The sequence below is a fragment of the Hemiscyllium ocellatum genome (assembly GCF_020745735.1).
Source record: "Hemiscyllium ocellatum isolate sHemOce1 chromosome 50 unlocalized genomic scaffold, sHemOce1.pat.X.cur. SUPER_50_unloc_3, whole genome shotgun sequence".
Classification (NCBI taxonomy): domain Eukaryota; kingdom Metazoa; phylum Chordata; class Chondrichthyes; order Orectolobiformes; family Hemiscylliidae; genus Hemiscyllium; species Hemiscyllium ocellatum.
The window spans coordinates 162,329-180,655 of record NW_026867586.1 but is presented as its reverse complement, the minus strand read 5'-3'; the positions used below and the strand labels follow the sequence as shown (position 1 = coordinate 180,655).

The following is an 18,327-nucleotide window of genomic DNA, read 5'->3' as shown; positions in this document are numbered from 1 at the left end:
GAGAAAGGGACAGAGGGAGAGAGAGAGAGGCGGGGGGACAGAGGGAGAGAGAGAGAGAGGGGGGGACAGAGGGAGAGAGAGACACAGAGAGAGAGGGACAGAGGGAGAGAGAGAGACACACAGAGAGAGAGGGACAGAGGGGGGGAGAGAGAGAGAGGGACAGAGGGAGAGAGAGAGACACACACACACACACACACACACACACACACACACACACACACACAGAGGGTCAGATGGAGAGAGAGAGACACAGAGAGAGTGAGAGAGACTGGATTGGTTAGGACAATATAGACTGGCAGTTTAGGCAAATGAGGGAGTGGGAAACCGATAAAATTCCAGCAGGGCTAGACAGAGGAAAGGTAGGAAGGAATGTTCCTGATAACAGGGAGGGGAGACAGTCCCGAACCAGGGGGTGGGAGAATGACAGGAGACGGGGTGGGACTGAGACAAGGAGAAATGTCTTCCCCTAGAGAGTGGGGGGGGGCGAGCCCCGTGGGATTCTCTGCCGGTTGGACCCGGAATGTTTTGAAGGAGGAGTTGGATCGAGATCTAAAGGGATCAGAGCCGGGGAGAGGTTGGTGAGGGGGGTGGGGGAATGATCTGGACGATAGTCCTATGAACAGGGTAGCAGGCTGCTCCCAGCGTAGGGAGGACACCTCTGTGTGTAGAAACTGTGAAGAGAATAAGCAGGCCCGCATAAATCCGACGCCTGTTATGAGCTGGGGGTGGACTCAGAGACAGGGTTTGGGACAGAAACGGGCTGTCTGAAATTGAGTTGAAGTGAATTTATCGTCGCGTGTGGCGCAAGTCCTCTCCCCCTCGAGAAAACCCCCCGACCCTCCCTGGCTTAGGCATCAAAGGGCGACGTGGTGGCTAAAGTCCACGTCATAATGTGCCTCTCTGCAAATACCGAACGCTGTGTGAAGTCTCCAGGAGTGAAATGCGAGAGGCTGTCGCAGTGTTGCTGTTGGAGGCAGTTCAAAGGAGGCAGAGGCCTTGCCTTGACAACAAGCATGTTAGGCCTCGGTTGACAACAGTGGCCTGACTGAAAGAGCGAGGTTCTGCAGGGACTTGGCGGGGTAAGCAGGGCGGATGGCACGAGTGGCCTACTCCCACTCCTGTTTCTGCTCCTTTTCGTGTTCAGAGGCCTGTGTGAGGTCTGGTTCAAACGCCTTTGTTTTCATCTTCCTCGCTGCTATTTTTAATCCTCCTTTCTTCCCCTCCGTCCTGCCCTCACACGCCGTTCACAGTGGAGGGAGTGGGTGGCTTCTCTGCCCTTTTCAGCTGATGCATCGACGTGAGGTTGGCACTCGCTCTCCAAAAATACAAAGGCCACGCCGCCCACTTCAAACCCACACACTCGCCAAGAGATGCTAATTCTGTCTTCAGGCTCCTGACGCGAGCATATCTTCCCAGTCCCAGCGCTGAGGGAGTGCTGCACTGTCCGAGGGTCAGCGCTGAGGGAGTGCTGCACTGTCCGAGGGTCAGCGCTGAGGGAGTACTGCACTGTCCGAAGGTCAGCGCTGAGGGAGTACTGCACTGTCTGAAGGTCAGCGCTGAGGGACTGTTGCACTGTCTTGAGGGTCAGCGCTGAGGGAGTGCTGCACTGTCCGAGGGTCAGCGCTGAGGGAGTGCTGCACTGTCTTGAGGGTCAGCGCTGAGGGAGTGCTGCACTGTCTTGAGGGTCAGCGCTGAGGGAGTGCTGCACTGTCTTGAGGGTCAGCGCTGAGGGAGTGCTGCACTGTCTTGAGGGTCAGCGCTGAGGGAGTACTGCACTGTCTTGAGGGTCAGCGCTGAGGGAGTACTGCACTGTCCGAGGGTCAGCGCTGAGGGAGTACTGCACTGTCCGAGAGTCAGCACTGACGGAGTGCTGTACTGTCCGAAGGTCAACGCTGAGGGAGTGTTGCACTGTCTTGAGGGTCAGCGCTGAGGGAGTACTGCACGGTCCGAGGGTCAGCGCTGAGGGAGTGCTGCACTGTCTTGAGGGTCAGCACTGAGGGAGTACTGCACTGTCCGAGGGTCAGCGCTGAGGGAGTGTTGCACTGTCCGAGGGTCAGCGCTGAGGGAGTGGGTGCTGTCAGAAGGTCAGTGCTGAGGGAGCGGGCGCTGTCAGAGGGTCAGCACTGAGGGAGTGGGTGCTGTCGGAGAGTCAGTGCTGAGGGAGTGGGCGCTGTTGGAGGGTCAGTGCTGAAGGAGCGGCGCTGTCGGAGGGTCAGTGCTGAGGGGGTGGGCGCTGTCGGAGGGTCAGTGCTGAGAGAGTGGACGCTGTCGGAGGGTCAGTGCTGAGGGAGCGGGCGCTGTTGAGGGTCAGTGCTGAGGGAGTGGGTGCTGTCGGAGGGTCAGTGCTGAGGGAGTGGGCACTGTTGGAGGGTCAGTGCTGAGGGATCGGTGCTGTGGGTGGGTCAGTGCTGAGGGAGTGGGCGCTGTCGGAGGGTCAGTGCTGAGGGAGTGGGCGCTGTCGGAGGGTCAGTGCTGAGGGGGTGGGTGCTTTGGAGGGTCAGTGCTGAGGGAGCGGGTGCTGTTGGAGGGTCAGTGCTGAGGGAGTGGGTGCTGTGGGAGGGTCAGTGCTGAGGGAGTGGGCACTGTGGGAGGGTCAGTGCTGAGGGAGTGGGTGCTGCCGGAGGGTCAATGCTGAGGGAATGGGTGCTGTGGGTTTCTATAGAGTGGGTTTCCGTGCTGTACATCTCTATGACGGGTTGGACCGAAGGGTCTGTTTCCGTGCTGTACATCTCTATATCGGGTTGGGCCGAAGGGTCTGTTCCCGTGCTGTACATCTCTATGACTCTCTCTATGACATACTTTATATGAAAAGGTCAAAGTGACATATTATGGATGCGATGTGTTAGACAAACCTAGATTCCTGTTATGTCTTTAAAGTACTTAGAATGGGGATGCACGTTTCGATTGATTAACAGGTAAATCCCAGAATCGTTTTCAAGTCTCTACCTGAGATAACCTAAGGCTTTATCAGGATACAGTAAAACATCCGAACATCAATTTTCTGAATTTCGAATTATCCGAACGAGATCTCAAGGTCCTGTAAAATCGGCGTTAAGTCACTCAGCATGTAGTGAGCAGTTCAAAGATGTGCATTGTTGGCTAACCCAGAAACGTTCAATAAATGGCACTCCTAAATTGCCACTTATTTATGGTTATCCGAACGATCAATTATCCGAACAAAATACTCCCGCCTGTCTCATTCGGATCATCGCGGTTGTGCTGTATTTAAAGACAACGTCGTTACCTCAGCTCAGACTCCCCCACCCCAGGGAAAAGACCTTGTCTATTTACCCTATCCATGCCCCTCATGATTTTATAAACCTCTATAAGGTCACCCCTCAGCCTCCGACGCTCCAGGGAAAACAGCCCCAGCCTGTTCAGCCTCTCCCTGTAGCTCAAACCCTCCAACATCCTTGTAAATCTTTTCTGAACCCTTTCAAGTTTCACAACATCCTTCCTATAGCAGGGAGACCAGAATTGCACGCAATGTTCCAACAGTGGTCTAACCAATGTCCTGTACAGCCGCAACATGACCTCCCAACTCCTGTACACAATACTCTGACCAATAAAGGAAAGCATACCAAACGCCGCCTTCACTATCCTATCTACCTGCGACTCCACTTTCAAGGAGCTATGAACCTGCACTCCAAGGTCTCTTTGTTCAGTAACACTCCCTAGGACCTGACCATTAAGTGTGTAAGTCCTGCTAAGATTTGCTTTCCCAAAATGCAGCACCTCACATTTATCTGAATTAAACTCCATCTGCCACCCCTCAGCCCATTGGCCCATCTGGTCCAGATCCTGTTGTAATCTGACGTAACCCTCTTCGCTGTCCACCACACCTCCAATTTTGGTGTCATCTGCAAACTTACTAACTGTCCCTCTTATGCTCACATCCAAATCATTTATATAAATGATGAAAAGTAGAGGGCCCAGCACCGATCCGCCTTCACTATCCTATCTCCCTGCGACTCCATTTTCAAGGAGCTATGAACCTGCACTCCAAGGTCTCTTTGTTCAGTAACACTCACCTGGGGGACCAGTTTAGTTTGGGAAACATGGTTGGGATGGGGTTGGCTGGATCGAAGGGATTGTTTCCGTGTTATGTCACTCAGTGCGGGGGGAGGACTGATTGCAGTTGGGGGGGGAGGAGGGGGAGGGAGCCACTGTTAAGCCCACACCTTGTGGTATTTCCTGCTCCACCTCTTTTCAGGAGCTGTGCGGTTCCGACGATAAGCTGCTCGGAGATTGATTACTCGGTGCGTGAGGTACCGAGCTTTCTCAGTTCCCCGCAACGGTTTGCAGATAGCTGCTCAGACCCTCTGTTTAAACCCACGATCATAACCCCCCCATCCCCCCAGGGACACCTTGAGGCAGGCTGACCAGTGTCAGTGAGGTATCTGCGGTGGACAGGGCGATGAAGAAGATGTTTGCCGTTATCGGTCAATGCGTTGACCGGAAGAGTTGGGAGGTCAGGCACTGGCTGTCCTAGAGGCCACGCTTGGAGTACCGTGTTCAGTTCTGGTCTCCCTGCTGTCGGGAGGATGTTGCGAAAGGGCGCAGAAAAGATTTACGAGGGATCTGGGTGTTGGTTTGCTTGCTGAGCTGGACGGTTCGTTTTCAGACGTTTCGTCACCACACCGGGTGACCTCATCACTGAGCCTCCTGGTGTGTTCTGGGTTGGTGATGTCATTTCCTGTGGTTGGTGATGTCACTTCCAGTTCTGCTTCTCAAAGGGTGGCAGGATGGGGTCCAAATTGATGTGTGGGGCGCGGAAGGGAGCCCTTATCCATGCCCCTTGTGATTTTCTAAACCCCGATGAGCTCACCCCTCAAGCTCTTGCACTCCTGTGAAAGGAGCCTCAGCCTCTCCCCACCCTCCAGTCTCGGCAAATCTTTTTTTTCCACCCTTTCCAGTCAAATAGCAGCCTTCCCAGAACGAGGAATCGCACGCAGTGCTCCCAAGCGGAGCCTCACTCCAGCTCAAACATGACTTGGCGATTGCTGTCTGTCGCCTGAGAGTAAGGGCGGTCGCTGATTCGCGAACGGCCCTGTGCCCACCCGTGGACACGGAAACGCCAGAGCACACTGGGGACGGTAACCCCCAGCCGTCACCTCTTCCGTCCCTTCTACTGGAAAATCCGATCGGCTGTCCAAGAAGTAACAGCTGAGCGTTTGGAAAATTGGGTCACCGAATCGAACGCCGTGTGGAAGGGGGAAATCGAGTGTGACTCGTCGGTTAGAGCTTTTCAAGGAAGCTTTAACCGGAGGGTGGATAAAGGGGAGCCAGTCGATGTGGTGTATTGGGACTTTCAGAAGGGGTTTTGACAGGATATCTCACAGGAGGCCTTGTCGTAAGGGTGTTGGAGGGAGCATCTGGAGAATCGGCTGCTGGGCAGGAGACAGCGAGAGGGGAGGAGGGTGGAGAGGACGGTCCTTTTCAGCTCGGGGACCCGTGACCGATGGGGTCCCACAGGGTTGACCGACTCGGAACGACTCGGGGAAGGAAGCGATGCCCTGGAGCTAAATTTGCAAACGACGCACCAGCAGGTGGGAAAGGGAGGTTTTGAGAGGGACGCGAGCGCTTTACACAGAGACGGTGTCAGGAGAATGGAAGAGGGGAATGTCGGAAAACGTAGTTTCGGCAGGAACAGCAGAATGTTATTTCATTGGAGAGATACTGTGCAAAGTGGGAACACAAAGGGACTTGAGGGAGGAGCCTCTCAACCGATGAACGCAGGAATACCATCGCAGTCAGTTTGTAAGAAGCAAGATGCAGGGATCAACAAAGTGTTTGCAACACCTCAGGTGTTCTTGTCTGAGCGTTCGGTACTGGTTCCACGTTACTGGGTAGAGGCAGCCCGCTCTGCTCTCCTCCTGTTGCAAGATGTGATTCCATCCCTTTTCGAGAGCAAGCGGGAGAGAGGCCCGCGAGGTAAAGGGAATTTAAGACAGAGCAGCTCTCCCTCAGTACTGCGCCTCCAACTACTGCAGCACTCCCTCAGTACTGCACCTCCAACCACTGCAGCGCTCCCTCAGTACTGCGCCTCCAACTACTGTACCACTCCCTCAGTACTGCACCTCCAACTACTGCAGCGCTCCCTCAGTACTGCACCTCCAACTACTGCAGCTCTCCCTCAGTACTGCACCTCCAACTACTGCAGCACTCCCTCAGTACTGCACCTCCAACTACTGCAGCACTCCCTCAGTACTGCACCTCCAACTACTGCAGCACTCCCTCAGTACTGCACCTCCAACTACTGCAGCACTCCCTCAGTACTGCACCTCCAACTACTGCAGCTCTCCCTCAGTACTGCACCTCCAACTACTGCAGCACTCCCTCAGTACTGCACCTCCAACTACTGCAGCACTCCCTCAGTACTGCACCTCCAACTACTGCAGCACTCCCTCAGTACTGCACCTCCAACTACTGCAGCTCTCCCTCAGTACTGCACCTCCAACTACTGCAGCACTCCCTCAGTACTGCACCTCCAACTACTGCAGCACTCCCTCAGTACTGCACCTCCAACTACTGCAGCACTCCCTCAGTACTGCACCTCCAACTACTGCAGCTCTCCCTCAGTACTGCACCTCCAACTACTGCAGCACTCCCTCAGTACTGCACCTCCAACTACTGCAGCTTTCCCTCAGTACTGCACCTCCAACTACTGCAGCACTCCCTCAGTACTGCACCTCCAACTACTGCAGCACTCCCTCAGTACTGCACCTCCAACTACTGCAGCACTCCCTCAGTACTGCGCCTCCAACTACTGCAGCTCTCCCTCAGTACTGCACCTCCAACTACTGCAGCACTCCCTCAGTACTGCACCTCCAACTACTGCAGCACTCCCTCAGTACTGCACCTCCAACTACTGCAGCACTCCCTCAGTACTGCGTCTCCAACTACTGCAGCACTCCCTCAGTACTGCACCTCCAACTACTGCAGCACTCCCTCAGTACTGCACCTCCAACTACTGCAGCACTCCCTCAGTACTGCGTCTCCAACTACTGCAGCACTCCCTCAGTACTGCACCTCCAACTACTGCAGCACTCCCTCAGTACTGCACCTCCAACTACTGCAGCGCTCCCTCAGTACTGCACCTCCAACTACTGCAGCTCTCCCTCAGTACTGCGTCTCCAACTACTGCAGCACTCCCTCAGTACTGCACCTCCAACTACTACAGCTCTCCCTCAGTACTGCACCTCCAACTACTGCAGCACTCCCTCAGTACTGCACCTCCAAATACTGCAGCACTCCCTCAGTACTGCACCTCCAACTACTGCAGCTCTCCCTCAGTACTGCGTCTCAAACTACTGCAGCACTCCCTCAGTACTGCGTCTCCAACTACTGCAGCACTCCCTCAGTACTGCACCTCCAATTACTGCAGCACTCCCTCAGTACTGCACCTCTAACTACTGCAGTACTCACTCAGTACTGCGCCTCCAACTACTGCAGCTCTCCCTCAGTACTGCACCTCCAACTACTGCAGCACTCCCTCAGTACTGCGCCTCCAACTACTGCAGCCCGCCCTCAGTACTGCACCTCCAACTACTGCAGCGCTCCCTCAGTACTGCACCTCCAACTACTGCAGCACTCCCTCAGTACTGCGCCTCCAACTACTGCAGCCCGCCCTCAGTACTGCACCTCTAACGACTGCAGCCCTCCCTCAGTACTGCACCTCTAACTACTGCAGCACTCCCTCTGTACTGCACCTCCTGGACTCATTAGCTGTAGTACCCCTTGATTTTAGATGGTTTGGACCTGGAGTCATTGGCTGTAGACCCCTTGATTCTAGATGGTTTGTTCCGGGACTCATTGGTTGTAAAACCCCTTAGTTCTAGATGGTTTGGTCCTGGACTCAATGGCTGTAGACCCCCTTGATTCTAGATGGTTTGGCTCTGGACTCATTCGCTGTAGACCCCCTTGGTTCCAGATGCCTTAATTCTGCACTCTTTGGAATTAGCCACCTTGTTCTAGAATCCTTGGAATGCGATGCTATGGTTCTAGACCCATTGGTTCTTAGCGCCTTAGTCTGGGACATGTTAATTTAGAAGGCTTCGTTCCGAATGCCTTGGATTGTGACATCTCAGTGCAGCCTGTGCCCTGGCTTCAGAGTGGCTGTTCCAGAACCAATCGGCGGGTGGTAGGCCGAGGGATCGGGCGGACGCTAGGAGCCCTGCAGTCGGAATTGGCTCAGTTTATCTGCCCGCCAGCTCTATCTCTCTCTCTCTACAGGCCAGAGTTTAACTGAGGGCGGTAGTGGGACGCTGCTGGAGATCCCGGGCCTAGCGGGGATGGGGAGTGTAACTGTGACTGCTCGTGTGGTTTTCTCTGATCTGCCCAATTTAACCCAGTCTGTTACTGGCTTAGGTTGGTTTTTGGATGAAGATTGCAGTGTGTCTGGTCCCTGGGCCCAGTCGGTTAAGTCAGCCGTGCGGGAGATGGAATATGTGGTAAGCCTGACCTTTGCTCTGGTGGTGGGTCGTAGGTGACTGGTGGTGGCGATTGTGCGACTCAACAGGAAAGGGAAAGGATCTTGGAACTTCAGTGGCATCGGGTCAGAGACTGGAGGCAGGGTACCCTGCGATGGGCGGTGCCCGATCCCAGAGTGCCCTCGGCAGAGAGTCACTCCCACTCACTGAGGACTCGAACGAGTCCTCGCCCATCCCGAAATTCGGCAGGCGAACGGGACGTTGCGAGAGGAACAACGGTGGTTGCAGGACCTGAAACGTTCACTCGTGTGTTTCTCTCTCTGGAGGCCTGCTGAGTTTCTCCAATGGTTTTCTGATTTCCACAGTTCTCTGTCCGTACTTTGTAATTGCAGGGGGATGTAAGTAGGGTTGGCGGTTAGAATCAGCACACTGTGGAAACAGGCCCTTCGGCCCTACAACTCCACACCGACCCTCCGAACAGCAAACCACCCACCCCCACCCTATATTTACCCCTGACTAATCCACCCTAACCTGCACATCCCTGGGCACTACGGGACAATTTAGCATGGCCAGTCCACCCTAACCTGCACATCCCTGGGCACTATGGGACAATTTAGCATGGCCAGTCCACCCTAACCTGCACATCCCTGGGCACTATGGGACAATTTAGCATGGCCAATCCTCCCTAACCTGCACATCCCTGGGCGCTACGGGACAATTTAGCATGGCCAATCCACCCTAACCTGCACATCCCTGGGCGCTACGGGACAATTTAGCATGGCCAATCCACCCTAACCTGCACATCCCTGGGCACTATGGGACAATTTAGCATGGCCAATCCACCCTAACATGCACACCCCTGGGCACTACGGGACAATTTAGCATGGCCAATCCATCCTAACCTGCACATCCCTAGACACTATGGGACAATTTAGCATGGCCAATCCACCCTAACCTGCACATCCCTGGGCGCTATGGGACAATTTAGCATGGCCAACCCACCCTAACCTGCACATTGTTGGACTGTGGGAGGAAACTGGAGCACCCGGAGGAAAAACCCATGCTGACACAGTGGGGGAGAATGTGCAAACTACACACACACACACACACACACACACACACACACCCCGATGAGGGAGTCGAACCTGGGTCCCTGGCACCGTGAGGCAGCAGTGCTAACCACTGAGCCACCGTGCCACCCACAGTTCCATGGGGGCCTTGGTGAGAGAGCGGCCGGAGTACAGTGTGCAGTTTTGGTATCTCAGCCACAGGGAGGATGTAAGTGCTGGAGATGGAGTGCAGTCCCCACTTGGCTGGGGACTGCAGGGCTGTTTTATGAAGAGGAATGTGTTCAACTCGGACCTGCATTCCTTGGAGGATGGGAGGAGGGCATCTCATTGCAATGCCGAACAGGGCTGGACAGATTAGATACAGGAAGGGTAATTCCCCCAGGCTGGCAGGGTGGGGGAGGGGTGGTGTTGAGAGGATAGTGGGGAAGGCGTTTGGTATGCTTTCCTTTATTGGGCAGAGCATTGAGTGCAGGAGTTGGGAGGTCATGTTGCGGCTGGACAGGACATAGGTGAGGCCACTGTTGGGAAACTGCGGTCAATTCTCATCTCCCTGCTGCAGAAAGCACGTTGTGGATCTTGAAAAGAGTTCAGAAAAGATTGACAAGGATGTTGGAGGGTTTGAGCTACAGGGAGAGGCTGAACAGGCTGGGGCTGTTTTCCCTGGAGCGTCGGAGGCTGAGGGGTGACCTTCTAGAGGTTTATAAAATCATGAGGGACATGGATAGGGTGAATAGGCAAAGTCTTTTCCCCCTGGGGTGGGGGAGTCCAGAACTAGAGGGGCATAGGTTTAGGGTGAAAGGGAAAAGAATGTGAAGGCACGTAAGGGGGAACATTATCACGCAGAGGGTGGTGCGTGTGTGGAATGAGCTGCCAGAGGAAGTGGCTGGTACAATGACAACATTTAAAAGGCATCTGGGATGGGGACATGAATAGGAAGGGTTTGGAGGGAGATGAGGAGAAAGTGAGGACTGCAGATGCTGGAGATCAGAGCTGAAAATGTGTTGCTGGAAAAGCGCAGCAGGTCAGGCAGCATCCAAGGAACAGGAGAATCGATGTTTCGGGCATAAAGCCTTCTTCAGGAATGGGAGTGATATGGGCCAAGTGCTGGCGAATGGGACTAGATTGGGTTGGGATATCTGGGTCGGCATGGGCAGGTTGGACCGAAGGGTCTGTTTCCGTGCTGTACACCCGTGTGACTCTCTGACAAAAGTCTTGAACCGGAAGGGTGACAGGTTCAGGATAAGGTGTAGGCCCGAGGCGCTGCATTACTCTGAGGTTGGAAGTGGAGGCCGGGCTGCTGGGTACGTCCGAGAAACGGCGATCGATACGCGCACGGGGGCTCAGCGGGAGCGTGGCGTAGAGTCGTGGGGGGGGGGCGACACATCATGGGGAAGGCATCAACGCGTCAGAGACGGGGAGAGAGAGAGAGAGAGAGCGTGGCAGTGATTTACAGGAACGGTTCCAGGGATGAGGAGAGACTGAAGGACTGTTCTGCGCCCCGGGAGAGAGAAGGGAGATCTGATGGAGGTTTTCCAGAATCATGAGGGGTGGGGGCGACAGAGCCGACAGGGAGAAGCTGTTCCCACTCGGAGAAGGGAACGGACGAGAGGGGGGGGGGGGGACAGTGAGCTGCATGGGAATGAACATGGAAACCTGGGATGGGCAATGGTCCCACTGAATGGGAGAGCAGGCTCGATGGGCTGAATGGCCTACCAGGCTCCTCGTTTCTATGTATTCCATGTTAGAGGTACATTTGAGCAGAGGCACAGCAGGCCATTCGGCCCCTCTGCCGTTCCAGCACATCGTGGCTGTTCTGATTGGCCCGTGTTCTCCCCCCGATGACCTTTCACCCCATCCCAATGTTTATCCAGTAACACCCACCTCCGCATTACTGTCTCCAGTTCAAAAGACAAATCTTCACTTTCCCTTTCTGTCTCACACTCTCTGTCTCTGCCTCTGTCTCTCTCTCTCACTCCCCCACTCCCCCTCCCCCTCTCTGCCCCCCTTTCTCTGCGCCCTCCCTCCCTCTCTCTCTCTCTCTCTCTCTCTCTCTCTCTGCCCCCTTTCTCTCTACCCCCCTTCCCCACCTCTTTCCCACCCTCCCCCTCTCTCTCTTTCCCCCTTTCTCTTTCCCCTCTCACCCTCTCTCTCTGCCCCCTTCTCTCTCTCCCCCCCCTCTCCTCCCTCTGTGCCCCCTCTCTCTGCCTCCCTCTCTCTTCCCCCACCTCTCTCTCCCCCTTCCCCCTCTCTCTTTCCCCCATCTCTCACCCTCTCTCTCTTCACCCCTTCCCCCCCTCTTCCCCTTCCCCCTCTCTCCTCTCACTCTACCACCCCCTCTCTACCCCCCGCCCCCTCCCTGTCTGTCTCTCTCTCTCTCTCACCACCTCTTTCCACCCTCTCTCTCTCTCTTCCACTGCCCTCCTCCTCTCTTCACCCCCCTCCCTCTCTTTCCCCGCCTCTCTCACACTCTCTCTCTTCCCCCGCCCTCCCCCTCTCTTTCCCCCCTCCCTCTCTTTCCCCCGCCTCTCTCCCACCCTCTCTCTCTCTCTCTCTCTCTCTCTGCCCGTGTCTCTCCCTCCTTCCCTGCTCCCATGCAGCCAGTCAGCCTCCATCCCCCAGTTAAGTCCTGGCCTATGTTCACGGGCGGGCGCTGGTTCCTGCAAATATTTACAAACCCAACTCCTGGAGATTAACTCTTTCAGTAACTGGATGCGGACAGATTGTTAGCTCTTCATCAACCTCTGTTTGTTCAAGGGATCTCTGTCACCCCCTCCAGCCCCGAACACCCCTCCCTACCTCTGTCACCCCCTCCAGCCCCTACACCCCCTCCCTATCTCTGTCACCCCCTCCAGCCCCTACACCCCTCCCTATCTCTGTCACTCCCTCCAGCCCCTACACCCCTCCCTATCTCTGTCACCCCCTCCAGCCCCCTACACCCCCTCCCTATCTCTGTCACCCCCTCCAGCCCCTACACCCCTCCCTATCTCTGTCACCCCCCTCCAGCCCCTACACCCCCTCCCTACCTCTGTCACCCCCTGCAGCCCCTATACCCCTCTGGCCTCTGACTTATTCGGACCCCTGTTCTCCCCCAGACCTGCCCCCTCCCACATCCTGCTCCTTTCCAGCCTGTCACCGTTGCCTCCTTGGCCCCTCAGCACTGGAATTCCCTTCCTTAATCTCTCCACCTGTCTCTCTGTCTTTCTCTCGCTCTGTCTCTCTCTCTCTCTCTCTCTCTCTCTCTGTCAACCTCTCACTCTCTGTCTCTGTCCCTGTCTGTCTATCTTCCTCTCTCTGTGTGTCTCTCTCTTTCTGTTTACTTCCCATCTCTCTCTTTCTCTCTCTCTCTCTCTCTCTGTCTACTTCCCTCTCTCTGTCTTCCCTCTCTCTCTCTCTCTCTCTCTCTCTGTCTACCTCCCATCTCTCTCTCTGTTTACTACCCATCTCTCTCTTTCTCTCTCTCTCTCTCTGTCTACTTCCCTCTCTCTGTCTCTCTCTCTCTATCTACCGCCCATCTCTCTCTCTCTCTCTCTCTCTCTCTTTCTTTCTCTCTCTCTCTCTCTCTGTCTACCTCCCATCTCTCTCTCTCTCTCTCTCTCTCTCTACCTCCCATCTCTCTCTCTCTCTCTATCTACCTCCCATCTCTCTCTCTCTCTCTCTCTGTCTACTTCCCTCTCTCTCTCTCTCTCTCTGTCTACCTCCCATCTCTCTCTCTCTCTCTCTCTCTCTCGCTCACTCTCTCTCTCTCGCTCGCTCTCTCTCTCTCTCTCTCTCTGTCTCTCTCTCTCTGTCTACCTCCCATCTCTCTCTGTCTACCTCCCATCTCTCTCTCTCTCTGTCTCTGTCTACCTCCCATCTCTCTCTCTCTCTGTTTATTTCCCATCTCTCTCTTTCTCTCTCTCTCTTTCTGTCTACTTCCCTCTCTCTCTATCTCTCTCTCTCTCTCTCTCTCTCTCTCTCTGTCTCTCTCTCTCTACCTCCCATCTCTCTCTCTCTCTCTCTACCTCCCATCTCTCTCTCTACCTCCCATCTCTCTCTCTCTCTCTACCTCCCATCTCTCTCTCTCTCTACCTCCCATCTCTCTCTCTCTCTCTCCCCTCTGTGAGGTAACTCTTTAAAAACAAGGTGTTGGTCTGTAGTGCTGTTGGATCCCTGGGTAGCTGAGGGTTAAAGGTTTGCTGACAGACCCTGCTGTGGTTCTTTGCAAGTTGGGGCGGGATGGTGTTGGGTGAAGGGATGGCGGTGAGTTACTGAAGTGACCGTGTGTTGCTGAGCTGTTAAGGCACATCTTCAGCAGAGAAGCAATGGGCTACACTGCAGCAGTGGTGTAGGAAATCAGCAGAGACCACAGGCCCTGTGATATGTACAGCTTTTCACATCAGCAGAGCACTCCCCACCCAACCCCCAACCCAGCTCCTTCCATTGGCTGAGGTCAAGCAATCACTCTTCAATGCCCGATGACTCGGGTCGCTATTGCAATGCAGTAATTTGGACAGCCGGCCCCCACACTGTGAGAGACAGCCAGATCTTGGCGTGTTATTGGAATGACGATGTGACCCCCCCCACCCAGGGTGGCTGCTTTTCCCCGGGAGGGGGGTGGGGATGGTACCTGAAAAGGAAGAGCACCAACTCTCCGGCTGCTTCAGGGGAACCCCGGGATGTGCAGAGCGCTCTACAAATGCAGTTTTTCCGAACGTAAATCCCACCCACAGGACCACGGCAAAGTGTGCATCCCGGAATTACTCCCAGCACACTTATTTAACCGATATACACAGGTACCTCCAAGCTCCAGGTGAGCCTGGCGTTTATTACGACCTGCATTCAAATAGCGCCCCTTCACGATCTTGTGGTCAACTGAAGCGCCTTGGAGCCTGCGTTGTGGTGTTCAGCAGAGGCATTATCCCATAGTGCCCCAGGGATGTGCAGGTTAGGGTGGATTGGCCATGCTAAATTGTCCCATAGTGCCCAGGGATGTGCAGGTTAAGGTGGATTGGCCACGCTAAATTGTCCCATAGTGCCCAGGGATGTGCAGGTTAGGGTGGGTTGGCCATGCTAAATTGTCCCATAGTGCCCAGGGATGTGCAGGTTAGGGTGGATTGGCCATGCTAAATTGTCCCATAGTGCCCAGGGATGTGCAGGTTAGGGTGGATTGGCCATGCTAAATTGTCCCATAGTGCCCAGGGATGTGCAGGTTAGGGTGGGTTGGCCATGCTAAATTGTCCCATAGTGCCCAGGGATGTGCAGGTTAGGGTGGATTGGCCATGCTAAATTGTCCCGTAGTGCCCAGGGATGTGCAGGTTAGGGTGGATTGGCCATGCTAAATTGTCCCATAGTGCCCAGGGATGTGCAGGTTAGGGTGGGTTGGCCATGCTAAATTGTCCCATAGTGCCCAGGGATGTGCAGGTTAGGGTGGATCATTCCATACACGTACCACCCTCTGTGTGAAAAAAGGTCTCTTTTAGTGTAAGGTGAGAAGGGACAGACTTCAAAAGGGCACAAGGGGCAGCGTTTTGACACAGAGGGTGGTTCGTGTGTGGAATGTCCATCCAGAGGAAGTACACAGGTACAGTTACAAGGTTTAAAAGTGATTCGGAAAAGTCCATGAATGGGAGAGGGATGTGGGCCAGGAGTGGGGCTGGTTTGGGACTAGATTAGTTTGGGATTACAGACGGATTGGGCCCAAGGGACTGTTTCCGTGCTGTGTGACGACGGTGGAGTTCAGGAAAGTCAGAGGTGACTGTATTGGAACGTCTTAAGATCCCCTCGTGGGACAATTGGCAGGTCGCTGTCGGAAAATAAGGGGTCGCCCATTCCAAACAGAGACAAGGAAACGTTCTGTTATCTCAGAAGGTTGTGGATTCTTTGGAATTACGTCCTCAGAAAATACAGGATGCGGAGTCTTTTTTTTCCAAGGAGGAGGGAATGTTCAGGGAACGAAAGATTACCGGGTGCGGGGGTGGGAGCGGTAAATGAGGGCACGTAGAGTTGAGGTTAGGATGAAACCAGCCACCATCTTGTCAAATGTCAGGCTCGAATGGCCTGATCTCATTCCTCACTCGAACCCTTCGAAGGATTGTAGTTTACTGGAGCTGATCCAATTGGAACATCTCCACTGAAGCGATCGACGTGATTCCCCATGGCGGACTGGTTAAGACCATAAGACATAGGAGTGGAAGTAAGGCCATTCGGCCCATTGAGTCCACTCCGCCATTCAATCGAGGGCTGATGGGCATTTCAACTCCACTTACCAGCGTTCTCCCCGTAGCCCTTAATTCCTCGAGACTTAGATTAGATTCCCTACAGTGCGGAAACAGGCCCTTCGGCCCAGCAAATCCACACCGACCCACCGAAGACTAACCCACTCAGACCCACTCAACTACTCCATACTCATGCGCCTATCACTATGGGCAATTTAGCACGGCCTATTCACATCTTTGGACTGAGGGAGGAAACCGGAGCACCCGGAGGAAACCCACACAGACGCTGGGTGAGGGGGAGAATGTGCAAACTCCACGCAGACAGTAGCCCGAGGCTGGGCTAGAACCCGGGACCCAGGTGCTGCGAGGCAGCGGTGCTAACCACTGAGCCACCAGACCATGTGGGATTCAGGAAGAGCTAGCCGCCTGGATGCCAAGCTGGCCTAACAGTGTGAGACAGAAGTTTAGCAGATCACAGGGAGGTGAATAGCCATTGGTCTTTTCCCTAGGATAGGGGGATTCCAAAGCTGGAGGGTAGAGGTGGAAGGTGAGAGGGGAAAGACTTACAAAGGATGTATTGTAAGAGGCAGGCATGAGTGTTGGGCCCATGGCCGTTTTTCATTTAAATAACCGACCAACCTCCGACGCTCCAGGGAAGGCAAGCCCCTCTCCTTATAACACAAACCTTCCAGTCTTAAGAACGTGGTTTGTGAGATTTTTCTGTATCACTTTCAGGTGAATGACATCCATCCTATAGCAGGGCAACCAGAATTGGAAGGATTACTCCAAATGTGTCCCGACCAATGTCCTAAGCAACTGGGACATTGCGCCCGGACTCCTGCACTCAATGCTAAACGCCTTCTCTACCACCCTGCCTACCTGTGACACCACGTTCAAGGAACTCTGTCCCTGAACCCCCTAGGTCTCTCTGTTCTACAACCCAACCCAACGGCCCTGATGAAGAGCTTATGCTCGAAATGTCGACTCTCCTTCCCTCTCGGATGCTGCCTGACCGGCTGTGTTTTTCCAGCGCCGCTCTCCCTGACCCCTATCGTTGAGTGTGTCAGTCCTGTCTTTGTTTGTTTGACCAAAATGCAACACCTCGCATTTATCCAAACTGCACTCCATCCGCCATTCCCATTGGGCCCAATCGGATCAAATCCTGTTGCGATCTTAGCTCCCCTATCTTCACAGTCCGTCACGCTATGAATCTCAGCGCCATCCCCAAACCACGCCACCCGGAATCCCATCCGCGGCTCGGCCAATCTCACCTGCGGTGACCCCGTGCGGATAAAGATGCACTTTGGAGATGCCAACCACAAGGGTCGCCATCTTGACGGGGAATTCTGCCTCTTTCCTCTCCATGGTTCACTCAGTGAGGGTGGAGGAGATTGAGATCTTGCGTAGCGAGACAGTCGGGTGTGGTGCTGGAAAAACACAGCATCCGAGGAGCAGGAGGGTCGACGTTTTGGGCATAAGCCCTTCATTGGAAACATGAGGTGGCGGATCGGAGAAGGGGGCTGAGAGTCGAAGAGGAGGCTTAATGGGGGGGAGAAGGTGGCTGAGAAGGTAGATGCTGGTGGGAGGGCTGATGGTGATAGGTCGGAGATGGGCGGATAGATGGGAAGGAAGATGGCCAGGTAGGACGGTTCAAGATGGCGGTTGGAAGGGATAAGGTGGGAGGGAGGGGGGAATGAGGAGACTGGTGAAAGTCGGCGTTGATGTCGGGTGGTTGGAGGGTCCCAAGGTGGGAGAGGAGGTGTTCGAGTTTGACGGTGGAGGAGGCCCAGGACTTCCACGTCCTTGGCGGAGTGAGAGAGGAAGTTGAAATGGTCAGCCATGGGGCGTGCGTGTCCCAGAGATATTCCCTGAAACCCTCTCGAGAGTCGGCGTCCCTGAGGTAGATAAGTTTGGTGGGGGGGCTGGGGGGGTGAGGTCTGTTGATTAGACTCACATGCTTCTGTGACGCTGCTTCCTGAGTTGCTCCCCACCTCCATCTTCCTGACACAACGCCGGGCGCTCTGTCATGATCAGAAAGAGCCTTTAATGGTATTGCAGCCTGTTCACAAGCAAATAATTACTGCGTTTACTGGCCATCGGGGAGTTGTTGCTTGGAAGCACGGGAGGAAAGAACATTGCTTTTTGTTCCAGGACTTGATGTGTTGCTTTTTATTTTGTGAGTTGTTGCTGTAGATTTCAGTATTGTGTCAAAATGACAGTACATTTTAAGGACAACTGCAAGACATTAGTCACATTCATTAATTTGGATGAACATTTTGGTAGAACAAACAGAACTTGACACTAGGACAGAGAGATCTAGGGGTTCGGGCACTTAATTCTTTTGAAGTTTGCATCACAGGGTGGTTAAGGAGGTGTTTATAACATGCTTGTCTTCATCGCTCAGACCTTTGAGTACAGGAGTTGGGGACGTCACGTTGGGGTTGTACAGGACATTGGTGAGGTCTCGTCTGGAGAACTGTGTCCAGTTCTGGTCGCCCTGTTACAGGAAGGAGGTTATTAAACTGGACAGGGGTTCGGAAGAGATTGACCAGGATGTTATCGGGAATAGGGAGGGGGGGAGCTTGAGTTATCAGGAGATGCTGGGACTTTCTTCACTGGTGCGGAGGAGGC

The 18,327-nt window shown here is 54.4% G+C and overlaps 1 protein-coding gene across 1 annotated transcript in view; it reads left to right on the top strand.

The window, feature by feature from the left end:
- Window positions 1–18,327, top strand: part of LOC132808907 (SHC-transforming protein 1-like) — a 145,040-nt gene that overhangs the window by 73,957 nt on the left and 52,756 nt on the right. The window contains exon 2 of the mRNA XM_060822323.1: window positions 8,371–8,453. Within this exon, the coding sequence (XP_060678306.1) occupies window positions 8,442–8,453 (12 nt within the window). The 5' untranslated portion in view covers window positions 8,371–8,441. The remainder of the gene's footprint in view (window positions 1–8,370; window positions 8,454–18,327) is intronic.